The sequence below is a fragment of the Oncorhynchus mykiss genome, chromosome 4, assembly GCF_057628025.1.
Source record: "Oncorhynchus mykiss isolate SJ-2025 chromosome 4, ASM5762802v1, whole genome shotgun sequence".
Taxonomy (NCBI): domain Eukaryota; kingdom Metazoa; phylum Chordata; class Actinopteri; order Salmoniformes; family Salmonidae; genus Oncorhynchus; species Oncorhynchus mykiss.
In genome coordinates this window covers 3393561-3419880 of record NC_143025.1, presented here as the reverse complement: position 1 = coordinate 3419880, position 26320 = coordinate 3393561, and the positions used below count along the sequence as shown (strand labels likewise).

General features: G+C 48.0%; 1 protein-coding gene across 2 annotated transcripts in view; it reads right to left on the bottom strand.

Annotated features, from left to right (window-relative positions):
* The window catches only part of tle3a (TLE family member 3, transcriptional corepressor a), a 129969-nt gene that overhangs the window by 93431 nt on the left and 10218 nt on the right, over positions 1–26320 (bottom strand). For both annotated transcript variants that reach the window (XM_090230836.1, XM_036968662.2), the window contains exon 4: positions 12747–12791. In XM_090230836.1, the coding sequence (XP_090086962.1) occupies positions 12747–12791 (45 nt within the window). The remainder of the gene's footprint in view (positions 1–12746; positions 12792–26320) is intronic.

Here is a 26320-nt window from a genome sequence, read left to right as displayed (position 1 = left end):
CCAGCCACTCTTCTATCTAAAGGTTAATTTAGCCAACCGCTCTTCTATCTAAAGGTTCATTTAGCCAACCAGCCACTCTTCTATCTAAAGGTTAATTTAGCCAGCCGCTCTTCCATCTAAAGGTCCATTTAGCCAGCCGCTCTTCCATCTAAAGGTCCATTTAGCCAACCGCTCTTCTATCTAAAGGTCCATTTAGCCAGCCGCTCTTCTATCTAAAGGTCCATTTAGCCAACCGCTCTTCTATCTAAAGGTCAATTTACCATCCGCTCTTCTATCTAAAGCTCCCTTTATCCAACCGCTCTTCTATCTAAAGGTTAATTTAGCCAACCGCTCTTCTATCTAAAGGTCAATTTACCATCCGCTCTTCTATCTAAAGCTCCATTTAGCCAACCGCTCTTCTATCTAAAGGTCCATTTAGCTAACTGCTCTTCTATCTAAAGGTCCATTTAGCCAACCGCTCTTCTATCTAAAGGTCCATATACCAGCCGCTCTTCTATCTAAAGGTCCATTTAGCCAACCGCTCTTCTATCTAAAGGTCCATTTAGCCAACCGCTCTTCTATCTAAAGGTCCATATACCAGCCGCTCTTCTATCTAAAGGTTCATTTAGCCAACCGCTCTTCTATCTAAAGGTCCATTTAGCCAACCGCTCTTCTATCTAAAGGTTCATTTAGCCAACCGCTCTTCTATCTAAAGGTTCATTTAGCCAACCGCTCTTCTATCTAAAGGTTCATTTAGCCAACCGCTCTTCTATCTAAAGGTTCATTTAGCCAACCGCTCTTCTATCTAAAGGTCCATTTAGCCAACCGCTCTTCTATCTAAAGGTTCATTTAGCCAACCGCTCTTCTATCTAAAGGTCCATATACCAACCGCTCTTCTATCTAAAGGTTCATTTAGCCAACCGCTCTTCTATCTAAAGGTTCATTTAGCCAACCGCTCTTCTATCTAAAGGTCCATATACCAACCGCTCTTCTATCTAAAGGTTCATTTAGCCAACCAGCCGCTCTTCTATCTAAAGGTCCATATACCAACCGCTCTTCTATCTAAAGGTTCATTTAGCCAACCGCTCTTCTATCTAAAGGTTCATTTAGCCAACCGCTCTTCTATCTAAAGGTCCATTTAGCCAACCGCTCTTCTATCTAAAGGTTCATTTAGCCAACCAGCCGCTCTTCTATCTAAAGGTCCATATACCAACCGCTCTTCTATCTAAAGGTTCATTTAGCCAACCGCTCTTCTATCTAAAGGTTCATTTAGCCAACCGCTCTTCTATCTAAAGGTCCATTTAGCCAACCAGCCGCTCTTCTATCTAAAGGTTCATTTAGCCAACCAGCCGCTCTTCTATCTAAAGGTTCATTTAGCCAACCAGCCGCTCTTCTATCTAAAGGTTCATTTAGCCAACCAGCCGCTCTTCTATCTAAAGGTTCATTTAGCCAACCAGCCGCTCTTCTATCTAAAGGTTCATTTAGCCAACCAGCCGCTCTTCTATCTAAAGGTTCATTTAGCCAACCAGCCACTCTTCTATCTAAAGGTTAATTTAGCCAGCCGCTCTTCCATCTAAAGGTCCATTTAGCCAGCCGCTCTTCCATCTAAAGGTCCATTTAGCCAACCGCTCTTCTATCTAAAGGTCCATTTAGCCAGCCGCTCTTCTATCTAAAGGTCCATTTAGCCAACCGCTCTTCTATCTAAAGGTCAATTTACCATCCGCTCTTCTATCTAAAGCTCCCTTTATCCAACCGCTCTTCTATCTAAAGGTTAATTTAGCCAACCGCTCTTCTATCTAAAGGTCAATTTACCATCCGCTCTTCTATCTAAAGCTCCATTTAGCCAACCGCTCTTCTATCTAAAGGTCCATTTAGCTAACCGCTCTTCTATCTAAAGGTCCATATACCAGCCGCTCTTCTATCTAAAGGTCCATTTAGCCAACCGCTCTTCTATCTAAAGGTCCATTTAGCCAACCGCTCTTCTATCTAAAGGTCCATATACCAGCCGCTCTTCTATCTAAAGGTTCATTTAGCCAACCGCTCTTCTATCTAAAGGTCCATTTAGCCAACCGCTCTTCTATCTAAAGGTTCATTTAGCCAACCGCTCTTCTATCTAAAGGTCCATTTAGCCAACCGCTCTTCTATCTAAAGGTTAATTTACCAGCCGCTCTTCTATCTAAAGGTCCATTTAGCCAACCGCTCTTCTATCTAAAGCTCCATTTAGCCAACCGCTCTTCTATCTAAAGCTTAATTTAGTGTCTATTCTGCATTAGATTGAGGCCGGCACGACCCTTCCCTCTTGACATGACACACCAATCACCCTGGCTCTGCTCTGCCCACTGCTAATGTCACTGCTGTTCAGAGAGCTAACACAGAATCTCCCATCAGCTGCCCAACATATATCTGCTGCCCGGGGTAATAAATAATCAGACGGTCTGGCCTGTACCTGGTCTGACTGCAGAGTGTGACGTGTGTGTGTGTGTGTGTGTGTGTGTTCAACATTTGCCCTGGGTCGAACTGAGGCGTCATAAATTCCACAGATGATCCTAGCCCTGCCGGTGTGTTCTCCTGTGTGCTCGGTAAAAATCCGGAGACCTCTTAGAGCTGCTGACACGTTGTCATTTCACATCCAGGAAGGGTGAGGGAGGCGACGCCAAATCAGGAGGAGGGATCCACTCATGAAGTTGGAAGTCCTACCCAGTTGACCATGTCGTCATGGCGACGCCTTGATCCATCTCTGTAGGGGGATTTTACACACGAACGCACACACAATCTGAGAGGAGTTTCTGTTCCGTCTGTGTGTCATGCTGCCAGCTGATCTGATCAACCCACATGAAGCCAGTTCCTCCTCCTCCTCCTCCCACTCCTCCTCCTCCCCCCCTCCTCCTCAATAACATCAAGGAACTGTTAGAGGAATGGATTTCCTCAGATAACCCTCCGCCTACTTCCTCTTCCTTTCTTCCTCTTCCTCCTTTTCCTTCCTCTTCCTCCTCCTCCGCCTCCTCCTTTCTTCCTCCCCCTACTTCTCCTCATCTTCCTCCTCCTCCTCCTGCAGGATTGAACACTTAGAAGCTCTAATTACTAACATCGTGTTCAGGTGGTTAGGGCTTCCTCCTCCTCCTCTTCCTCTTTCTCCCTTGTCACTGTGCCTTAGAAGCTCTGTTTAATTACTAACACTGTGTTCAGGTGGTTAGGGCTTCCTCCTCCTCCTCCTCCTCTTCCTCTCTCGTCACTGAGCCTTCGATGCTGTTTAATTACTGTGTTCAGCTGTTTCAGGTTGAGGCCTGGTTAGACTGATGAATAATTCAGTCAGCTTCCATCAGCTCTGTCTCGTTGAGGTTCGTCATTAAGGCCAGCCTGCCTGCCGCTTCAATGCAGGAAGTCGATTAACCCGTTTAAACAGGGCCTGGTTTGTCATCCCCTCTACCCCTCCCTCACCTCCCCCTCCAACCCTCCCACCCCTCCCTCACCTCCCCCTCCCCCTCCACACCACTCTAGCTACATCCAGCCCTCCCTCACCTCCCCCTCCACACCACTCTAGCTACATCCAGCCCTCCCTCACCTCCCCCTCCACACCACTCTAGCTACATCCAGCCCTCCCTCACCTCCCCCTCCACACCACTCTAGCTACATCCAGCCCTCCCTCACCTCCCCCTCCACACCACTCTAGCTACATCCAGCCCTCCCTCACCTCCCCCTCCACACCACTCTAGCTACATCCAGCCCTCCCTCACCTCCCCCTCCACACCACTCTAGCTACATCCAGCCCTCCCTCACCTCCCCCTCCACACCACTCTAGCTACATCCAGCCCTCCCTCACCTCCCCCTCCACACCACTCTAGCTACATCCAGCCCTCCCTCACCTCCCCCTCCACACCACTCTAGCTACATCCAGCCCTCCCTCACCTCCCCCTCCACACCACTCTAGCTACATCCAGCCCTCCCTCACCTCCCCCTCCACACCACTCTAGCTACATCCAGCCCTCCCTCACCTCCCCCTCCACACCACTCTAGCTACATCCAGCCCTCCCTCTAACTACTGCCTCTTTCAATAGAAGCGGAACATATTCAGTCCAGGCCTAATACATAAACTACCAGAGGAGAGGGCTTTCACCCCCGGGCTTCCTGTAACGAACTACCAGAGGAGAGGGCTTTACCCCCGGGCTTCCTGTAACGAACTACCAGAGGAGAGGGCTTTACCCCCGGGCTTCCTGTAATGAACTACGAGAGGAGAGGGCTTTTACCCCCGGGCTTCCTGTAACGAACTACCAGAGGAGAGGGCTTTACCCCCGGGCTTCCTGTAACGAACTACCAGAGGAGAGGGCTTTACCCCCGGGCTTCCTGTAATGAACTACGAGAGGAGAGGGCTTTTACCCCCGGGCTTCCTGTAATGAACTACCAGAGGAGAGGGCTTTTACCCCCGGGTTTCCTGTAACGAACTACTAGAGGAGAGGGCTTTACCCCCGGGCTTCCTGTAACGAACTACCAGAGGAGAGGGCTTTACCCCCGGGCTTCCTGTAATGAACTACGAGAGGAGAGGGCTTTTACCCCCGGGTTTCCTGTAACGAACTACTAGAGGAGAGGGCTTTACCCCCAAAGTACCTGTAACAAACTACCAGAGGAGAGGGCTTTTACCCCCGGGCTTCCTGTAACAAACTACCAGAGGAGAGGGCTTTTACCCCCGGGCTTCCTGTAATGAATAGTTGTCTTGACATCAGCAGTGTTCTGTCTGTAGTCATCAAGTCAAAGGGATCACCTGACACACACCCCCCTGCCTTTAATCTCATTAAATCTGTCTGACCTCACGGCTGACTCTGTGCCACTTTGCCAATCTCCAAACAAAGGCTGTGTGTGTGTGTGTCTCTCCAGATATGGTAAGTGAACCCAGGTCTTGTCACTGATTCCCAACTCAGCTCACAACACACTAATGTCTCCAATTCCTCCCTCTCCCCTCCCTAGTTCCTCCCTCTCCAGTTCCTCCCTCTCCCCTCTCCAGTTCCTCCCTCTCCCCTCTCCAGTTCCTCCCTCTCCCCTCTCCAGTTCCTCCCTCTCCCCTCTCCAGTTCCTCCCTCTCCCCTCTCCAGTTCCTCCCTCTCCCCTCTCCAGTTCCTCCCTCTTCCCTCTCTAGTTCCTCCCTCTTCCCTCTCTAGTTCCTCCCTCTTCCCTCTCCAGTTCCTCCCTCTTCCCTCTCCAGTTCCTCCCTCTTCCCTCTCCCCTCTCCAGTTCCTCCCTCTCCCCTCTCCAGTTCTTCCCTCTCCAGTTCCTCCCTCTCCAGTTCCTCCCTCTCCAGTTCCTCCCTCTTCAGTTCCTCCCTCTCCCCTCTCCAGTTCCTCCCTCTCCCCTCTCCAGTTCCTCCCTCTCCCCTCTCCAGTTCCTCCCTCTCCCCTCTCCAGTTCCTCCCTCTTCCCTCTCCAGTTCCTCCCTCTTCCCTCTCCAGTTCCTCCCTCTTCCCTCTCCAGTTCCTCCCTCTTCCCTCTCCAGTTCCTCCCTCTTCCCTCTCCAGTTCCTCCCTCTTCCCTCTCCCCTCTCCAGTTCCTCCCTCTCCCCTCTCCAGTTCTTCCCTCTCCAGTTCTTCCCTCTCCAGTTCCTCCCTCTCCAGTTCCTCCCCTCTCCAGTTCCTCCCCTCTCCAGTTCCTCCCCTCTCCAGTTCCTCCCCTCTCCAGTTCCTCCCCTCTCCAGTTCCTCTGACACAAAGACCGTCTCTCTAACCTAGAGAAGCTCTGAGGTACTGTTCTGAAGGCTATACTATACAGAGCCTTCAGAAAGTATTCATACCCCTTGACTTATTCCACATTTCTGAGTTACAGCCGGAATTCAAAATGGATTATATCCCCTCCAAAATTCAGCAACCATCAACACACAATACCCCACAACGACAAAGTGACGTTTAGATTTGTTTTTCTTCTCAAATTTATTGAAATTAAAATACAGAAATACTTAATTTAAAGAAGTATTCAAACCCAAGTAAATACACGTTATAATACACCTAACCCTAACCCAAGTCAATACACGTTATAATACACCTTTGGGTTATAATACACCTTTGGGTTATAATACACCTTTGGCAGTGATTAAGTCTCTAAGAGAGATTACAGCTGTGAGTCTTTCTGGGTAAGTATCTAAGAGTGATTACAGCTGTGAGTCTTTCTGGGTAAGTCTCTAAGAGTGATTACAGCTGTGAGTCTTTCTGGGTAAGTATCTAAGAGTGATTACAGCTGTGAGTCTTTCTGGGTAAGTCTCTAAGAGTGATTACAGCTGTGAGTCTTTCTGGGTAAGTATCTAAGAGAGATTACAGCTGTGAGTCTTTCTGGGTAAGTATCTAAGAGTGATTACAGCTGTGAGTCTTTCTGGGTAAGTATCTAAGAGTGATTACAGCTGTTAGTCTTTCTGGGTAAGTCTCTAAGAGTGATTACAGCTGTGAGTCTTTCTGGGTAAGTCTCTAAGAGTGATTACAGCTGTGAGTCTTTCTGGGTAAGTATCTAAGAGTGATTACAGCTGTGAGTCTTTCTGGGTAAGTATCTAAGAGTGATTACAGCTGTGAGTCTTTCTGGGTAAGTATCTAAGAGTGATTACAGCTGTGAGTCTTTCTGGGTAAGTCTCTAAGAGTGATTACAGCTGTGAGTCTTTCTGGGTAAGTCTCTAAGAGTGATTACAGCTGTGAGTCTTTCTGGGTAAGTCTCTAAGAGTGATTACAGCTGTGAGTCTTTCTGGGTAAGTCTCTAAGAATGATTACAGCTGTGAGTCTTTCTGGGTAAGTATCTAAGAGTGATTACAGCTGTGAGTCTTTCTGGGTAAGTATCTAAGAGAGATTACAGCTGTGAGTCTTTCTGGGTAAGTATCTAAGAGTGATTACAGCTGTGAGTCTTTCTGGGTAAGTATCTAAGAGTGATTACAGCTGTGAGTCTTTCTGGGTAAGTCTCTAAGAGTGATTACAGCTGTGAGTCTTTCTGGGTAAGTCTCTAAGAGTGATTACAGCTGTGAGTCTTTCTGGGTAAGTCTCTAAGAGTGATTACAGCTGTGAGTCTTTCTGGGTAAGTCTCTAAGAGTGATTACAGCTGTGAGTCTTTCTGGGTAAGTCTCTGAGAGTGATTACAGCTGTGAGTCTTTCTGGGTACGTCTCTAAGAGCTGTGAGTCTTTCTGGGTAAGTCTCTAAGAGTGATTACAGCTGTGAGTCTTTCTGGGTAAGTCTCTAAGAGCTGTGAGTCTTTCTGGGTAAGTCTCTAAGAGTGATTACAGCTGTGAGTCTTTCTGGGTAAGTCTCTAAGAGTGATTACAGCTGTGAGTCTTTCTGGGTAAGTCTCTAAGAGTGATTACAGCTGTGAGTCTTTCTGGGTAAGTCTCTAAGAGTGATTACAGCTGTGAGTCTTTCTGGGTAAGTCTCTGAGAGTGATTACAGCTGTGAGTCTTTCTGGGTACGTCTCTAAGAGCTGTGAGTCTTTCTGGGTAAGTCTCTAAGAGTGATTACAGCTGTGAGTCTTTCTGGGTAAGTCTCTAAGAGCTGTGAGTCTTTCTGGGTACGTCTCTAAGAGCTGTGAGTCTTTCTGGGTAAGTCTCTAAGAGTGATTACAGCTGTGAGTCTTTCTGGGTACGTCTCTAAGAGCTTTGCACACCTGGATTGTACAATATTTACACATTATTATTTTTTTAAATTATACAAGCCCTGTCAAGTTGGTTGTTGATCATAGACAGACATGTTCAATTTTCAAGTCATGTCATTGATTTTCAAGTCGATTTTAAGTGAAAACTAGTGATGCATCGACGTGACATTTTTGGCCGATACCGATATCTAATATTGTACTTGGCAAACAAAAAAACTGATACTGAAACGTTTTAGAGGCCTTCTAATCATCCCACACACACACACACACACACACACACACACACACACACACACACACGGCATCTCAGTGCAAGAGGTGTCACTACAGTCCCCGGTTCGAATCCAGGCTGTATCACACCCGGCCATGATTGGGAGTCAGCGCACAATTGGCCCAGTGTCGTCTGGGTTTGGCCGGGGGTCGGCCGGGGTCGTCTGGGTTTGGCTGGGGTCGTCTGGGTTTGGCTGGGGTCGTCTGGGTTTGGCCGGGGTTTGGCCGGGGGTCGGCCGGGGTCGTCTGGGTTTGGCCGGGGTCAGCCGTCATTGTGAATAATAATTTGTTCTTAACTGACTTGACTTGTTAAATAAAAAGTTACACACTGACCAAAAATCCTCTTTTTGGTCAATACAATAGAACTGTTTGGCCATAATGACCATCGTTATGTTTGGAGGAAAAAGGGGGAGGCTTGCAAGCTGAAGAACACCATCCCAACCATGAAGCACGGGGGTGGCAACATCATGTTGTGGAGGTGCTTTGCTGCAGGAGGGACTGATGCACTTCACAAGATAGATGACATCATGAGGCAGGAAAATTATGTGGATATATTGAAGCATCAGTCAGGAAGTTAAAGTTTGGTCGCAAATGGGTCTTCCAAATGGACAATGACCCTAAGCATACTTCCAAAGTTGTGGCAAAATGGCTTAAGGACAACAAAGTCAAGGTATTGGAGTGGCCATCACAAAGCCCTGACCTCAATCTTATAGATAATGTGTGGGCAGAACTGAAAAAGTGTGTGTGAGCAAGAAGGCCTACAAACCTGACTCAGTTACACCAGCTCTGTCAGGAGGAATGGGCCAAAACTTATTGTGGGAAGCTTGTGTAAGGCTACCCGAAACGTTTGACCCAAGTTAAACAATTTAAAGGCTATGCTACCAAATGCTAATTGAGTGTATGTAAACTTCTGACCCACTGGGAATGTGATGAAAGAAATAAAAGCTGAAATAAATCATTCTCTGTACTATTATTCTGACATTTCACATTCTTAAAATAAAGTGGTGATCCTAACTGACCTAAAACAGGGAATTTTTACTAGGATTAAATGTCAGGAATTGTGAAAAACTGAGTTGAAATGTATTTGGCGAAAGGTGTATGTAAACTTCCGACTTCAACTGTACATCGCATCGAGCGTGGTGGCAACACAGTAAAGAGAGAATTCCACCGAATCGCTTGTTCAACAGCCTGTGTGGGCAGTTTTGCTTCCTGGGGCAAACTGTTGTCAAGGGCAACTGTCTCATTGGCCAATGTGGACCAGTAAAGAACCTCGTCGGAGAAAAGGGGCCGTCTTCACTCCATAGATACCAGCACTAACATCACACACTGGCTGCTAGCCAACCTGGTTAGCTTAGCATTGGCGAAGTCAGAATGGGCATGTGTACTCCACTGTCATGTGACAGAATCGGTGCCGTTAAAATCAGGAATTAGAATATGAATTCTACACTGAACCAAAAAAATGAGCTGAAAAATTGAATTTGTTCTACATCCCTGTCAGTTTTGTTGAGTTTAAACATTTCAATGCCATGACAGAGAGGGGGCCTGCTGCAGACAGAGGAGGGGCCTGCTGCAGACAGAGGAGGAGCCTGCTGCAGACAGAGGGGCCTGCTGCAGACAGAGGAGGGGCCTGCTGCAGACAGAGGAGGGGCCTGCTGCAGACAGAGGAGGGGCCTGCTGCAGACAGAGGAGGGGCCTGCTGCAGACAGAGGAGGGGCCTGCTGCAGACAGAGGAGGAGCCTGCTGCAGACAGAGGGGCCTGCTGCAGACAGAGGAGGGGCCTGCTGCAGACAGAGAGGGGGCCTGCTGCAGACAGAGAGGGGGCCTGCTGAAGACAGAGAGGGGGCCTGCTGCAGACAGAGAGGGGGCCTGCTGCAGACAGAGAGGGGGCCTGCTGCAGACAGAGAGGGGGCCTGCTGCAGACAGAGAGGGGGCCTGCTGCAGACAGAGAGGGGGCCTGCTGCAGACAGAGAGGGGGCCTGCTGCAGACAGAGAGGGGGCCTGCTGCAGACAGAGAGGGGGCCTGCTGCAGACAGAGAGGGGGCCTGCTGCAGACAGAAAGGGGGCCTGCTGCAGACAGAGAGGGGGCCTGCTGCAGACAGAGAGGGGGCCTGCTGCAGACAGAGAAGGGGCCTGCTGCAGACAGAGAGGGGGCCTGCTGCAGACAGAGAGGGGGCCTGCTGCAGACAGAGAGGGGGCCTGCTGCAGACAGAGAGGGGGCCTGCTGCAGACAGAGAGGGGGCCTGCTGCAGACAGAGAGGGGGCCTGCTGCAGACAGAGAGGGGGCCTGCTGCAGACAGAGAGGGGGCCTGCTGCAGACAGAGAGGGGGCCTGCTGCAGACAGAGAGGGGGCCTGCTGCAGACAGAGAAGGGGCCTGCTGCAGACAGAGAGGGGGCCTGCTGCAGACAGAAAGGGGGCCTGCTGCAGACAGAAAGGGGGCCTGCTGCAGACAGAGAGGGGGCCTGCTGCAGACAGAGAGGGGGCCTGCTGCAGACAGAGAGGGGGCCTGCTGCAGACAGAGAGGGGGCCTGCTGCAGACAGAGAGGGGGCCTGCTGCAGACAGAGAGGGGGCCTGCTGCAGACAGAGAAGGGGCCTGCTGCAGACAGAAAGGGGGCCTGCTGCAGACAGAAGGGGGCCTGCTGCAGACAGAGAGGTGGCCTGCTGCAGACAGAGAGGGGGCCTGCTGCAGACAGATAAGGGGCCTGCTGCAGACAGAGAGGGGGCCTGCTGCAGACAGAGAAGGGGCCTGCTGCAGACAGAGAGGGGGCCTGCTGCAGACAGAGAGGGGGCCTGCTGCAGACAGAGAGGGGGCCTGCTGCAGACAGAGAGGGGGCCTGCTGCAGACAGAGAGGGGGCCTGCTGCAGACAGAGAGGGGGCCTGCTGCAGACAGAGAGGGGGCCTGCTGCAGACAGAAAGGGGGCCTGCTGCAGACAGAGTTGATAAACTAATTCCCCCAGTCAGTTGTTTTGAATGAGAGCTTACTAGTGTGTTCATGTTTCAAACATGTTCTCAAATGCCATTGAAATGGCAGCAGTGGTATGACAACCAGCACATTGACTTTCCTCAGTAGGAAATCCTCCGCGAGCCGACTGTGCAAGTCAGACTCATGGGGCTGACATCGCTGGTCCAAATGTCAGTGGTGAAGCTAATAGCAGTGACGCCCATAGCAAGTAGCTCATGGCGTTTCAACTCCGGTACGTCTGGAAAACCGGTGCTCGACCAGTCGGTGGAAGCCATCATCACCCGCGACGGAGAACGGTTGATTGTCAAGGGCAATGAATTATGTTCACCGATACATAGCGCATCTTAAAACTAAAACTGTAACTAAATCAACTCAGGAAATTGTCAATGTCGTCTTGGGAAGCAACTCCAGTGTCTCCATTTGACCTTGTGGTTTTGGTGTCATGCCGAAAGGTGAATTTGTCTCAAGCAGACGGAACCAGATGATGAGTGGTACTCAGTGATGGGTTGTGTTTTCCCCAAACACTTTGGACAAAGAGTTCGTTGCCACATGTTTTGCCGTTTTACATTAGTGCCACGTTGCAAACAGGGATGCATGTTTTGGAAAATGTTTATTCTTTATAGACTTCCTTCTTTTCACTCTGTTATTTAGGTTAGTATTGTAGAGTAACTACAATGTTGTTGATCCATCCTCAGTTTCCTCCTATCACAGCCATTAAACTCTGGTATTTAGGTTAGTATTGTAGAGTAACTACAATGTTGTTGAACCATCCTCAGTTTCCTCCTATCACAGCCATTAAACTCTGGTATTTAGGTTAGTATTGTGGAGTAACTACAATGTTGTTGATCCATCCTCAGTTTCCTCCTATCACAGCCATTAAACTCTATAACTGTTTTAAAGTCACCATTGGCCTCATGATGAATTCCCTGACAGGTTTCCTTCCTCTCCGGTAACTGAGTTAGGAAGGACGCCTGTATCTTTGTAGCGACTGGGTGTATTGATACACCATCCAAACTGGAATGAATAACTTCACCATGCTCAAAGGGATATTCAATGTCTGCTTTTTAGTTTTTTTTAACCCATCTACCAATCGGTGCTCTTCTTTGAGGCATTGGAAAACCTCCCTGGTCTTTATGGTTGAATCTGTGTTTGAAATTCACTGCTCGACTGATGTGTGGGGTACAGAGATGAGGTAGACATTCATAAATCATGTTAAACACTATTATTGCACACAGAGTGAGTCCATGCAACTTATTACGTTATTATTTGTTCAGTAAATGTTTACTCCTGAACTGATTACGTTATTATTTGTTCAGTAAATATTTACTCCTGAACTGATTACGTTATTATTTGTTCAGTAAATATTTACTCCTGAACTGATTTAGTCTTGACATGACGTTGGGTTTGAATACTTATTGACTCAAGACATTTCAGCTTTTCATTTTTAATGAATTTTGTAAAAAATGTCTAAAAACATAATTCCACTTTGACATTATGGGGTATTGTGATGTCATTATGGGGTATTGTGATGTCATTATGGGGTATTGTGATGTTATTAATGGGTATTGTGATGTTATTAATGGGTATTGTGATGTCATTATAGGGTATTGTGATGTTATTAATGGGTATTGTGATGTCATTATGGGGTATTGTGATGTCATTATGGGGTATTGTGATGTCATTATAGGGTATTGTGATGTCATTATAGGGTATTGTGTGTGTAGACCAGTAACACAACATCTAAACGTAATACATTTTCAAATTCAGACTAACAACAAAATGTGGAAAAAGTCAAGGGTGGTGTGAATACTGTCAGAAGGCTCTGTACAGCCAAATGAACAGACAATTTTACCCAGCATACAGTGCAGTTACTATGCATTGTTACTGCACCGTAATCCCTGGCAGACCATCCCAAAGAGGAGTGATGGTAACATACCTGTTTCTGCATCTCTATGTTGAGCCCATAGGACATCTCGTAATACTGCAACAGAAGAGGAAACGTCATGATTATTTTGACCACAAGATTATTTAAACTAAAACGATACGAAATGACACCATATTCCCTACAGTCACTACCCATGACACCATATTCCCTACAGTCACTACCCATGACACCATATTCCCTACAGTCACTACCCATGACACCATATTCCCTACAGTCACTACCCATGACACCATATTCCCTACAGTCACTACCCATGACACCATATTCCCTACAGTCACTACCCATGACACCATATTCCCTACAGTCACTACCCATGACACCATATTCCCTACAGTCACTACCCATGACACCATATTCCCTACAGTCACTACAGATGGATCCATATTCCCTACAGTCACTACAGATGGATCCATATTCCCTACAGTCACTACAGATGGAACCATATTCCCTACAGTCACTACCCATGACACCCATATTCCCTACAGTAACTACAGATGGATCCATATTCCCTACAGTCACTACAGATGGATCCATATTCCCTACAGTCACTACCCATGACACCCATATTCCCTACAGTAACTACAGATGGAACCATATTCCCTACAGTCACTACAGATGGAACCCATATTCCCTACAGTAACTACAGATGGAACCATATTCCCTACAGTCACTACCCATGACACCATATTCCCTACAGTCACTACAGATGGAACCATATTCCCTACAGTCACTACCCATGACACCATATTCCCTACAGTCACTACAGATGGAACCCATATTCCCTACAGTCACTACCCATGACACCATATTCCCTACAGTCACTACAGATGGATCCATATTCCCTACAGTCACTACCCATGACACCATATTCCCTACAGTCACTACAGATGGATCCATATTCCCTACAGTCACTACCCATGACACCATATTCCCTACAGTCACTACAGATGGAACCATATTCCCTACAGTCACTACCCATGACACCATATTCCCTACAGTCACTACAGATGGAACCATATTCCCTACAGTCACTACAGATGGAACCCATATTCCCTACAGTAACTACAGATGGAACCATATTCCCTACAGTCACTACCCATGACACCATATTCCCTACAGTCACTACAGATGGAACCATATTCCCTAAAGTCACTACCCATGACACCCATATTCCCTACAGTAACTACAGATGGAACCCATATTCCCTACAGTCACTACCCATGACACCCATATTCCCTACAGTAACTACAGATGGAACCCATATTCCCTACAGTCACTACAGATGGAACCATATTCACTACAGATGGAACACATATTCCCTACAGTCACTACAGATGGAACTATATTCACTACAGATGGAACCCATATTCCATACAGTCACTACAGATGGCAACATATTCACTATAGATGGAACCATATTCCCTACAGTCACTACAGATGGAACCATATTCCCTACAGTCACTACAGATGGAACCATATTCCCTACAGTCACTACAGATGGAACCCATATTCCCTACAGTCACTACAGATGGAACCATATTCACTACAGATGGAACCCATATTCCCTACAGTCACTACAGATGGAACCATATTCACTACAGATGGAACACATATTCCCTAGTCACTACAGATGGAACCCATATTCCCAACAGTCACTACACATGGAACCATATTCACTACAGATGGATCCATATTCCCTACAGTCACTACAGATGGAACCATATTCCCTACAGTCACTACAGATGGAACCATATTCCCTACAGTCACTACAGATGGAACCATATTCCCTACAGTCACTACAGATGGAACCATATTCCCTACAGTCACTACAGATGGAACCCATATTCCCTACAGTCACTACAGATGGAACCATATTCACTACAGATGGAACCCATATTCCCTACAGTCACTACAGATGGAACCCATATTCCCTACAGTCACTACAGATGGAACCATATTCCCTACAGTCACTACAGATGGATCCATATTCCCTACAGTCACTACAGATGGAACCATATTCCCTACAGTCACTACAGATGGATCCATATTCCCTACAGTCACTACCCATGACACCATATTCCCTACAGTCACTACAGATGGAACCATATTCCCTACAGTCACTACAGATGGAACCATATTCCCTACAGTCACTACCCATGACACCATATTCCCTACAGTCACTACAGATGGAACCCATATTCCCTACAGTCACTACAGATGGAACCATATTCACTACAGATGGAACCCATATTCCCTACAGTCACTACAGATGGAACCCATATTCCCTACAGTCACTACAGATGGAACCCATATTCCCTACAGTCACTACAGATGGAACCATATTCCCTACAGTCACTACAGATGGAACCATATTCCCTACAGATGGATCCATATTCCCTACAGTCACTACAGATGGAACCATATTCCCTACAGTCACTACCCATGACACCATATTCCCTACAGTCACTACAGATGGAACCCATATTCCCTACAGTCACTACAGATGGAACCATATTCACTACAGATGGAACCCATATTCCCTACAGTCACTACAGATGGAACCCATATTCCCTACAGTCACTACAGATGGAACCCATATTCCCTACAGTCACTACAGATGGAACCATATTCCCTACAGATGGAAACATATTCCCTACAGCACACCATGTTTCATCATAGCCCTTGACGTTTTTTACGACTGCACCTGAAGAAACTTTCAAAGTTCTTAATTTTCCAGATTGACTGACCTTCATGTCTTAAAGTAATGATGGACTGTCGTTTCTCTTTGCTTATTTGAGGTGTTCTAGCCATAATATGGACTTGGTCTTTTACCAAATAGGGCTGTCTTCTGTATACCACCCCTACCTTGTCACAACACAACTGATTGGCTTAAGAAGGAAAGAAATTCCACAAATTAACTGAAGGCACACCTGTTCATTGAAATGCATTCCAGGTGACTGACTACCTCATGAAGCTGGTTGAGAGAACGCCAAGAGTGTGCAAAGCTGTCATCAAGGCAAAGAGTAGCTACTTTGAAGAATCTCAAATATAAAATATATTTTGATTTGTTTATGATTCCATATGTTTTATTTCATAGTTTTTGTCATCTTCACAATTATTCTACAATGTAGAAAATAGTAAAAAAATAAAAATAAAAATAAAAAACCTTGAATGATTAGATGTTGTAAAACGTTTGACCAACAGTGTAAAAAAAATTAAGACAAAAATTCCCCAAATGAGTGGATTGGGCCTTTACACCTCCTGTATCAACGGAAAACTAACAGTCTACTGACAGGGGCCTAAACCAATAGCAGAGCAAGGAAGGATGAGGATTAAAACAACAGAACAGGATGAGGATGAAAACAACAGAACAGGATGAGGATTAAAACAACAGAACAGGATGAGGATTAAAACAACAGAACAGGATGTGGATTAAAACAACAGAACAGGATGTGGATGAAAACAACAGAACAGGATGTGGATTAAAACAACAGAACAGGATGAGGATGAAAACAACAGAACAGGATGTGGATTAAAACAACAGAACAGGATGAGGATGAAAACAACAGAACAGGATGAGGATTAAAACAACAGAACAGGATGTGGATTAAAACAACAGAACAGGATGAGGATGAAAACAACAGAACAGGATGTGGATTAAAACAACAGAACAGGATGAGGATGAAAACAACAGAACAGGATGTGGATTAAAACAACAGAACAGGATGAGGATGAAAACAACAGAACAGGATGAGGATTAAAACAACAGAACAGGATGAGGATTAAAACAACAGAACAGGATGAGGATGAAAACAACAGAACAGGATGTGGATTAAAACAACAGAACAGGATGAGGATTAAAACAACAGAACAGGGATGAGGATGAAAACAGAACAGCAGTGGGTAGTGAGGGAGGGAAGAGGCTAGGTAAACATTTCAATATAAATGTGGAGAAAGAGAGGCAGCAGTAGCTCCTACATTTAGCCCTGCACAGTGCTGTCTATCTCCAACTGAAATGGTACCCTATGGCCTACAGAGTAGTGTACTACTTTTGACAGGGGAAATGGCACTCTACTGCCCATACAGTAGTGCACTATATAGCGAATAGGTTGCCATTTGGGGCACAGTCCGTCTAAGGAATCTGGTTACACCAGGGAGGGCCAGTGTCTCTCTGATCTGCTATCAGACATACCAGCTCTCTCCTCGTCTTGTCTTGGTTCAAAGGTCATTTTGGAAGAAGCTAATGGACTGAATAGTACATTGAGCTTCTCAAAGTAATTGCACACACACACACACACACACACACACACAGACACAGACACAAACACACACACACACACACAGGAAATCCATTTCTGCCCCTGAGTCTCTGACCGCCGCTGCCTGTGGTCTCGATGGATTACATGTCACTCACACACACACACACACACACACACACACACCTGCCTGAGGTATCAGAGGAGAACAGAGCAACATAGTTCAACTTAGCAAATAGACATTTCTGTGTGTTCTTCTAGACGTGTGTGTGTGTGTGTTCTTCTAGATGTGTGTGTGTGTGTGTGTGTTCTTCTAGATGTGTGTGTGTGTTCTTCTAGACGTGTGTGTGTGTGTGTTCTTCTAGACGTGTGTGTGTGTGTGTGTTCTTCTAGACGTGTGTGTGTGTGTGTTATTCTAGACGTGTGTGTGTGTGTTCTTCTAGGTGTGTGTGTGTGTGTGTGTGTGTGCGTGCGTGTGTGTTCTTCTAGACGTGTGTGTGTGTGTTCTTCTAGGTGTGTGTGTGTTCTTCTAGGTGTGTGTGTGTGTGTGTTCTTCTAGGTGTGTGTGTGTTCTTCTAGGTGTGTGTGTGTGTGTTCTTCTAGATGTGTGTGTGTGTGTTCTTCTAGACGTGTGGTTCCCAAATGTTTTATAGTCCTGTACCCCCTCTAGCACCAGGGTCAGTTGTACCCCCTCTAGCACCCCCTCTAGCACCAGGGTCAGCTGTACCCCTTCTAGCATCAGGGTCAGCTGTACCCCTTCTAGCACCAGGGTCAGCTGTAGCCCCTTCTAGCACCAGGGTCATCTGTAGCCCCTTCTAGCACCAGGGTCATCTGTACCCCCTCTAGCACCAGGGTCATCTGTACCCCCTCTAGCACCAGGGTCAGCTGTACCCCCTCTAGCACCAGGGTCAGCTGTACCCCCTCTAGCACCAGGGTCAGCTGTACCCCCTCTAGCACCAGGGTCAGCTGTAGCCCCTCTAGCACCAGGGTCAGCTGTAGCCCCTCTAGCACCAGGGTCAGCTGTAGCCCCTCTCGCACCAGGGTCAGCTGTAGCCCCTCTAGCACCAGGGTCAGCTGTAGCCCCTCTAGCACCAGGGTCAGCTGTACCCCCTCTAGCACCAGGGTCAGCTGTAGCCCCTCTAGCACCAGGGTCAGCTGTAGCCCCTCTAGCACCAGGGTCAGCTGTAGCCCCTCTAGCACCAGGGTCAGCTGTAGCCCCTCTAGCACCAGGGTCAGCTGTAGCCCCTCTAGCACCAGGGTCAGCTGTAGCCCCTCTAGCACCAGGGTCAGCTGTAGCCCCTCTAGCACCAGGGTCAGCTGTAGCCCCTCTAGCACCAGGGTCAGCTGTAGCCCCTCTAGCACCAGGGTCAGCTGTACCCCCTCTAGCACCAGGGTCAGCTGTACCCATTCTAGCATCAGGGTCAGCTGTACCCCTTCTAGCACCAGGGTCAGCTGTAGCCCCTTCTAGCACCAGGGTCATCTGTAGCCCCTCTAGCACCAGGGTCATCTGTACCCCCTCTAGCACCAGGGTCATCTGTACCCCCTCTAGCACCAGGGTCAGCTGTAGCCCCTCTAGCACCAGGGTCAGCTGTACCCCCTCTAGCACCAGGGTCAGCTGTACCCCCTCTAGCACCAGGGTCAGCTGTAGCCCCTCTAGCACCAGGGTCAGCTGTAGCCCCTCTAGCACCAGGGTCAGCTGTAGCCCCTCTAGCACCAGGGTCAGCTGTAGCCCCTCTAGCACCAGGGTCAGCTGTAGCCCCTCTAGCACCAGGGTCAGCTGTAGCCCCTCTAGCACCAGGGTCAGCTGTAGCCCCTCTAGCACCAGGGTCAGCTGTACCCCCTCTAGCACCAGGGTCAGCTGTACCCCCTCTAGCACCAGGGTCAGCTGTACCCCCTCTAGCACCAGGGTCAGCTGTACCCCCTCTAGCACCAGGGTCAGCTGTACCCCCTCTAGCACCAGGGTCAGCTGTACCCCCTCTAGCACCAGGGTCAGCTGTACCCCCTCTAGCACCAGGGTCAGCTGTACCCCCTCTAGCACCAGGGTCAGCTGTACCCCCTCTAGCACCCCCTCTAGCACCAGGGTCAGCTGTACCCCCTCTAGCACCAGGGTCAGCTGTACCCCCTCTAGCACCCCCTCTAGCACCAGGGTCAGCTGTACCCCCTCTAGCACCAGGGTCAGCTGTAGCCCCTCTAGCACCAGGGTCAGCTGTAGCCCCTCTAGCACCAGGGTCAGCTGTAGCCCCTCTAGCACCAGGGTCAGCTGTAGCCCCTCTAGCACCAGGGTCAGCTGTACCCCCTCTAGCACCAGGGTCAGCTGTACCCCCTCTAGCACCAGGGTCAGCTGTACCCCCTCTAGCACCAGGGTCAGCTGTACCCCCTCTAGCACCAGGGTCAGCTGTACCCCCTCTAGCACCCCTTCTAGCACCAGGGTCAGCTGTACCCCCTCTAGCACCCCTTCTAGCACCAGGGTCAGCTGTACCCCCTCTAGCACCCCTTCTAGCACCAGGGTCAGCTGTAGCCCCTCTAGCACCAGGGTCACCAGTCTTCACCAGTCTTAAATCATTTTCCACACACAGTCTGTGCCTGTATTTAGTTTTCATGCTAGTGAGGGTCGAGAATCCACTCTCACATAGGTACGTGGTTGCAAAGGGCATCAGTGTCTTAACAGCGCGATTTGCCAAGGCAGGATACTCTGAGCGCAGCCCTATCCAGAAATCAGGCAGTGGCTTCTGATTCTATTACATTTTCACAGAATCACTTGTTGCAATTTGATGAGACTCTCTTGTTCAGATATCGGTAAGTGGACTGGAGGCAGGGCATGAAAGGGATAACGAATCCAGTTGTTTGTGTCGTCCGTTTCTGGAAAGTACCTGCGTAATTGAGCACTCAACTCACTCAGGTGCTTCGTTATATCACATTTGACATTGTCCGTAAGCTTGAGTTCATTTGCACACAAAAAAAATCATACAATGACGGAAAGACCTGTGTGTTGTCCTTGTTAATGCAGACAGAGAAGAGGTCCAACTTCTTAATCATAGCCTCAAATTTAGTCCCGCACATTAAAGTGATTTATAGATTCAAATCATTCAGACGAGAAAATACATCACGCAGATAGGCCAGTCCTGTGAGAAACCCGTCCTCATGCAAGCGGTCAGACAAGTGAAAATTATGGTCAGTAAAGAAAACTTTAAGCTCGTCTCTCAATTAAAAAAAAAAACATGTCAATACTTTGCCCCTTGATAACCAGCACACTTATTCTGTGTGTTGTGAAAGCGTTACATGGTCGCTGCCCATATCATTGCATAGTGCAGAAAAAACACCAGAGTTCAGGGGCCTTGCTTCAACAAAGTGAACCATTTTCACTGCTGTCTTTCAGGCGGTCAGGCATTCCCTTGGCAGCAAGAGCCTCTCTGTGGATGCTGCAGTTTACCCAAGAGCCTCTAGGGGGATGCTGCAGTGTACCCAAGAGCCTCTCGGTGGATGCTGTAGTGGACCCAAGTGGCGTCGGGAGCAACTGCTTGCACGCGTGTTACCACTCCACTATGTCTCCCTGTCATGGCTTTTACACCATCAGTACAGATACCAACACATCTTGACCACCAAAGTCCATTTGATGTCACAAAGCTGTCCAGTACTTAAAAAATATCCTCTCCTGTTGTCCTGGTTACCAGTGGTTTGCAGAAGAGTCCAGATGTCCTCCTTAATTGACCCCCCCGTAAACGTAACAGACATATACCAGGAGCTGTGCCAGGCCTGTTGACTCATCCAGCTGTAACAGACATACCAGGAGCTGTGCCAGGCCTGTTGACTCATCCAGCTGTAACAGACATATACCAGGAGCTGTGCCATGTCTGTTGACTCATCCAGCTGTAACGGACATATACCAGGAGCTGTGCCAGGCCCACCACGTCTGTTGACTCATCCAGCTGTAACAGACATATACCAGGAGCTGTACCAGGCCCACCACGTCTGTTGACTCATCCAGCTGTAACAGACATACCAGGAGCTGTGCCAGGCCTGTTGACTCATCCAGCTGTAACAGACATATACCAGGAGCTGTGCCAGGCCCACCACGCCTGTTGACTCATCCAGCTGTAACAGACATACCAGGAGCTGTGCCAGGCCCGCCTCGTCTGTTGACTCATCCAGCTGTAACAGACATATACCAGGAGCTGTGCCAGGCCCACCACGTCTGTTGACTCATCCAGCTGTAACAGACATATACCAGGAGCTGTGCCAGGCCCACCACGCCTGTTGACTCATCCAGCTGTAACAGACATATACCAGGAGCTGTGCCAGGCCCGCCTCATCTGTTGACTCATCCAGCTGTAACAGACATATACCAGGAGCTGTGCCAGGCCCACCACGCCTGTTGACTCATCCAGCTGTAACAGACATATACCAGGAGCTGTGCCAGGCCCGCCTCGTCTGTTGACTCATCCAGCTGTAACAGACATATACCAGGAGCTGTGCCAGGCCCGCCTCGTCTGTTGACTCATCCAGCTGTAACAGACATATACCAGGAGCTGTGCCAGGCCTGTTGACTCATCCAGCTGTAACAGACATATACCAGGAGCTGTGCCAGGCCCACCACGCCTGTTGACTCATCCAGCTGTAACAGACATATACCAGGAGCTGTGCCAGGCCTGTTGACTCATCCAGCTGTAACAGACATATACCAGGAGCTGTGCCAGGCCCACCACGCCTGTTGACTCATCCAGCTGTAACAGACATAGACCAGGAGCTGTGCCAGGCCTGTTGACTCATCCAGCTGTAACAGACATATACCAGGAGCTGTGCCAGGCCCACCACGCCTGTTGACTCATCCAGCTGTAACAGACATAGACCAGGAGCTGTGCCAGGCCTGTTGACTCATCCAGCTGTAACAGACATATACCAGGAGCTGTGCCAGGCCTGTTGACTCATCCAGCTGTAACAGACATAGACCAGGAGCTGTGCCAGGCCCACCACGCCTGTTGACTCATCCAGCTGTAACAGACATAGACCAGGAGCTGTGCCAGGCCTGTTGACTCATCCAGCTGTAACAGACATATACCAGGAGCTGTGCCAGGCCTGTTGACTCATCCAGCTGTAACAGACATAGACCAGGAGCTGTGCCAGGCCTGTTGACTCATCCAGCTGTAACAGACATATACCAGGAGCTGTGCCAGGCCCACCACGCCTGTTGACTCATCCAGCTGTAACAGACATATACCAGGAGCTGTGCCAGGACTGTTGACTCATCCAGCTGTAACAGACATATACCAGGAGCTGTGCCTGGCCCACCACGTCTGTTGACTCATCCAGCTGCAACAGACATACCAGGAGCTGTGCCAGGCCCACCACGTCTGTTGACTCATCCAGCTGTAACAGACATATACCAGGAGCTGTACCAGGCCTGTTGACTCATCCAGCTGTAACAGACATAGACCAGGAGCTGTGCCAGGCCTGTTGACTCATCCAGCTGTAACAGACATATACCAGGAGCTGTGCCAGGCCTGTTGACTCATCCAGCTGTAACAGACATAGACCAGGAGCTGTGCCAGGCCTGTTGACTCATCCAGCTGTAACAGACATATACCAGGAGCTGTGCCAGGCCTGTTGACTCATCCAGCTGTAACAGACATATACCAGGAGCTGTGCCAGGCCTGTTGACTCATCCAGCTGTAATGCATATAATTCACTGGCTGTTGTGTGAAGCAGTAATTGTTTCAAAACATCTCCTGCCACGTCACTGATACATCGTGAAAGTGCTGTTTGATGAAGACATTGTCTGTATAGTTTACTTGGGCCTTTTCCACCCAGCATTGTAACAGCAGGAAGAATGAAGTCCTCCACAATAGTATGGGACTTGCCTGTCCTAGTCAGTCAGTAGCTCACCATACAAGATGCTTCCAGGCCCTTCTTACTAATGGTATCTGTTGCTTTTATACGTCTTACTACTCTAAAGTCTTTATATTTGCACAAAAAACTTCCGTGACTTATTTTTCCAATTTGACAAGTTTCATTTCTAATGAACTAGACACAGGTCGTTCAACCCCAACATTTAATCCTAGTAAAAAATCCCTGTTTTAGGTCAGTTAGGATCACCACTTTATTTTAAGAATGTGAAATGTCAGAATAATAGTACAGAGAATGATTTATTTCAGCTTTTATTTCTTTCATCACATTCCCAGTGGGTCAGAAGTTTACATGCACTCAATTAGCATTTGGTAGCATTGTCTTTAAATGGTTGAACTTGGGTCAAACGTGTTGGGTAGCCTTCCACAAGCTTCCCACAATAAGTTGGGTGAATTTTGGCCCATTCCTCCTGAAAGAGCTGGTGTAACTGAGTCAGGTTTGTAGGCCTCCTCGCTCACAAACGCTTTTTCAGTTCTGCCCACACATTTTCTATAGGATTGAGGTCAGGGCTTTGTGATGGCCACTCCAATACCTTGACTTTGTTGTCCTTAAGCCATTTTGCCACAACTTTGGAAGTATGCTTAGGGTCATTGTCCATTTGGAAGACCCATTTGCGACCAAGCTTTAACTTCCTGACTGATGTCTTGAGATGTTGCTTCAATATATCCACGTCATTTTCCTACCTCATGATGCCATCTATTTTGTGAAGTGCACCAGTCCCTCCTGCAGCAAAGCACCCCCACAACATGATGCTGCCACCCCCGTGCTTCACGGTTGGGATGGTGTTCTTCGGCTTGCAAGCCTTCCCATTTTTCCTCCAAACACAACGATGGTCATTATGGTTAAACAGTTCAGAGGACAAGAAAACATTTCTCCAAAAAAGTACGATCTTTGTCCCCATGTGCAGTTGCAAACTGTAGTCTGGCTTTTTTATGGCGGTTTTGGAGCAGTGGCTTCTTCCTTGCTGAGCGGCCTTTCAGGTTATGTCGATATAGGACTCGTTTTACTGTGGATATAGATACTTTTGTACCTGTTTCCTCCAGCATCTTCACAAGGTCCTTTGCTGTTGTTCTGGGATTTATTTGCACTTTTCGTACCAAAGTACGTTCATCTCTAGGAGACAGAACGCGTCTCCTTCCTGAGCGGTATGACGGCTGCGTGGTCCCATGGTGTTTATACTTGCGTACTATTATTTGTACAGATGAACATGGTACCTTCAGGTGTTTGGAAATTGCTCCCAAGGATGAACCAGACTTTTCTTTTGATTTTCCCATGATGTCAAGCAAAGAGGCACTGAGTTTGAAGGTAGGCCTTGAAATACATCCTCAGGTACACCTCCAGTTAACCCAAATTATGTAAATTAGCCTATCAGAAGCTTGGAAAAGCCATTCAATAATTTTATGGAATTTTCCAAGCTGTTTAAAGGCACAGTCAACTTAATGTATGTAAACTTCTGACCCACTGGAATTGTGATACAGTGAATTATAAGTGAAATAATCTGTCTGGAAACAATTGTTGTAAAAATGATTTGTGTCATGCACAAAGTAGATGTCCTAACCGACTCGCCAAAACTATAGTTTGTTAACAAGAAATGTGTGGAGTGTTTGAAAAACGGGTTTTAATGACTCCAACCTAAGTGTATGTAAACTTCAGACTTCAACTGTATCAACCACAGGCACAACACACACCCCTATCAACCACAGGCACAACACACACCCCTGTCAACCACAGGCACAACACACACCCCTATCAACCACAGGCACAACACACACCCCTGTCAACCACAGGCACAACACACACCCCTGTCAACCAGCTACCGGGCGGTACCGGTGATACCGGTTTCTTAACAGCTTCTACCCCCAAGCCATAACACTCCTGAACAGCTCATAAAAGGGCTTCCCAGACCCCTCTTTTACGCTGCTGCTACTCTCTGTTTATTATCTATGCATAGTCACTTTAATAACTCTACCTACAAGTATATATTACCTGAATTACCTCGACTAACCTGTGTCCCCTACACATTGACTCTGTACCGGTACCCTCTGTATATAGCCTCCACATTGACTCTGTACCGGTACCCCTGTATATAGCCTCCACATTGACTCTGTACCATTACACCCTGTATATAGCCTCCACATTGACTCTGTACCGGTACCCCCTGTATATAGCCTCCACATTGACTCTGTACTGGTGCCCCCTGTATATAGCCTCCACATTGACTCTGTACCGGTACCCCCTGTATATCGCCTCCACATTGACTCTGTACCGGTACCCCCTGTATATAGCCTCCACATTGACTCTGTACCGTAACACCCTGTATATAGCCTCCACATTGACTCTGTACTGGTACCCCCTGTATATAGCCTCCACATTGACTCTGTACCGGTACCCCCTGTATATAGCCTCCACATTGACTCTGTACCGGTGCCCCCTGTATATAGCCTCCACATTGACTCTGTACCGGTAGCCCCTGTATATAGCCTCCACATTGACTCTGTACCGGTGCCCCCTGTATATAGCCTCCACATTGACTCTGTACCGGTACCCCCTGTATATAGCCTCCACATTGACTCTGTACCGGTACCCCCTGTATATAGCCTCCACATTGACTCTGTACCGGTGCCCCCTGTATATAGCCTCCACATTGACTCTGTACCGGTAGCCCCTGTATATAGCCTCCACATTGACTCTGTACTGGTGCCCCCTGTATATAGCCTCCACATTGACTCTGTACCGGTACCCCCTGTATATAGCCTCCACATTGACTCTGTACCGGTACCCCCTGTATATAGCCTCCACATTGACTCTGTACCGTAACACCCTGTATATAGCCTCCACATTGACTCTGTACTGGTACCCCCTGTATATAGCCTCCACATTGACTCTGTACCGGTGCCCCCTGTATATAGCCTCCACATTGACTCTGTACCGGTAGCCCCTGTATATAGCCTCCACATTGACTCTGTACCGGTACCCCCCTGTATATAGCCTCCACATTGACTCTGTACCGGTACCCCCCTGTATATAGCCTCCACATTGACTCTGTACCGGTACCCCCTGTACATAGCCTCCACATTGACTCTGTACCGTAATACCCTGTATATAGCCTCCACATTGACTCTGTACCGTAATACCCTGTATATAGCCTCCACATTGACTCTGTACCGTAACACCCTGTATATAGCCTCCACATTGACTCAGTACCGTAACACCCTGTATATAGCCTCCACATTGACTCAGTACCGTAACACCCTGTATATAGCCTCCACATTGACTCAGTACCGTAACACCCTGTATATAGCCTCCACATTGACTCAGTACCGTAACACCCTGTATATAGCCTCCACATTGACTCAGTACCGTAACACCCTGTATATAGCCTCCATATTGACTCTGTACCGTAACACC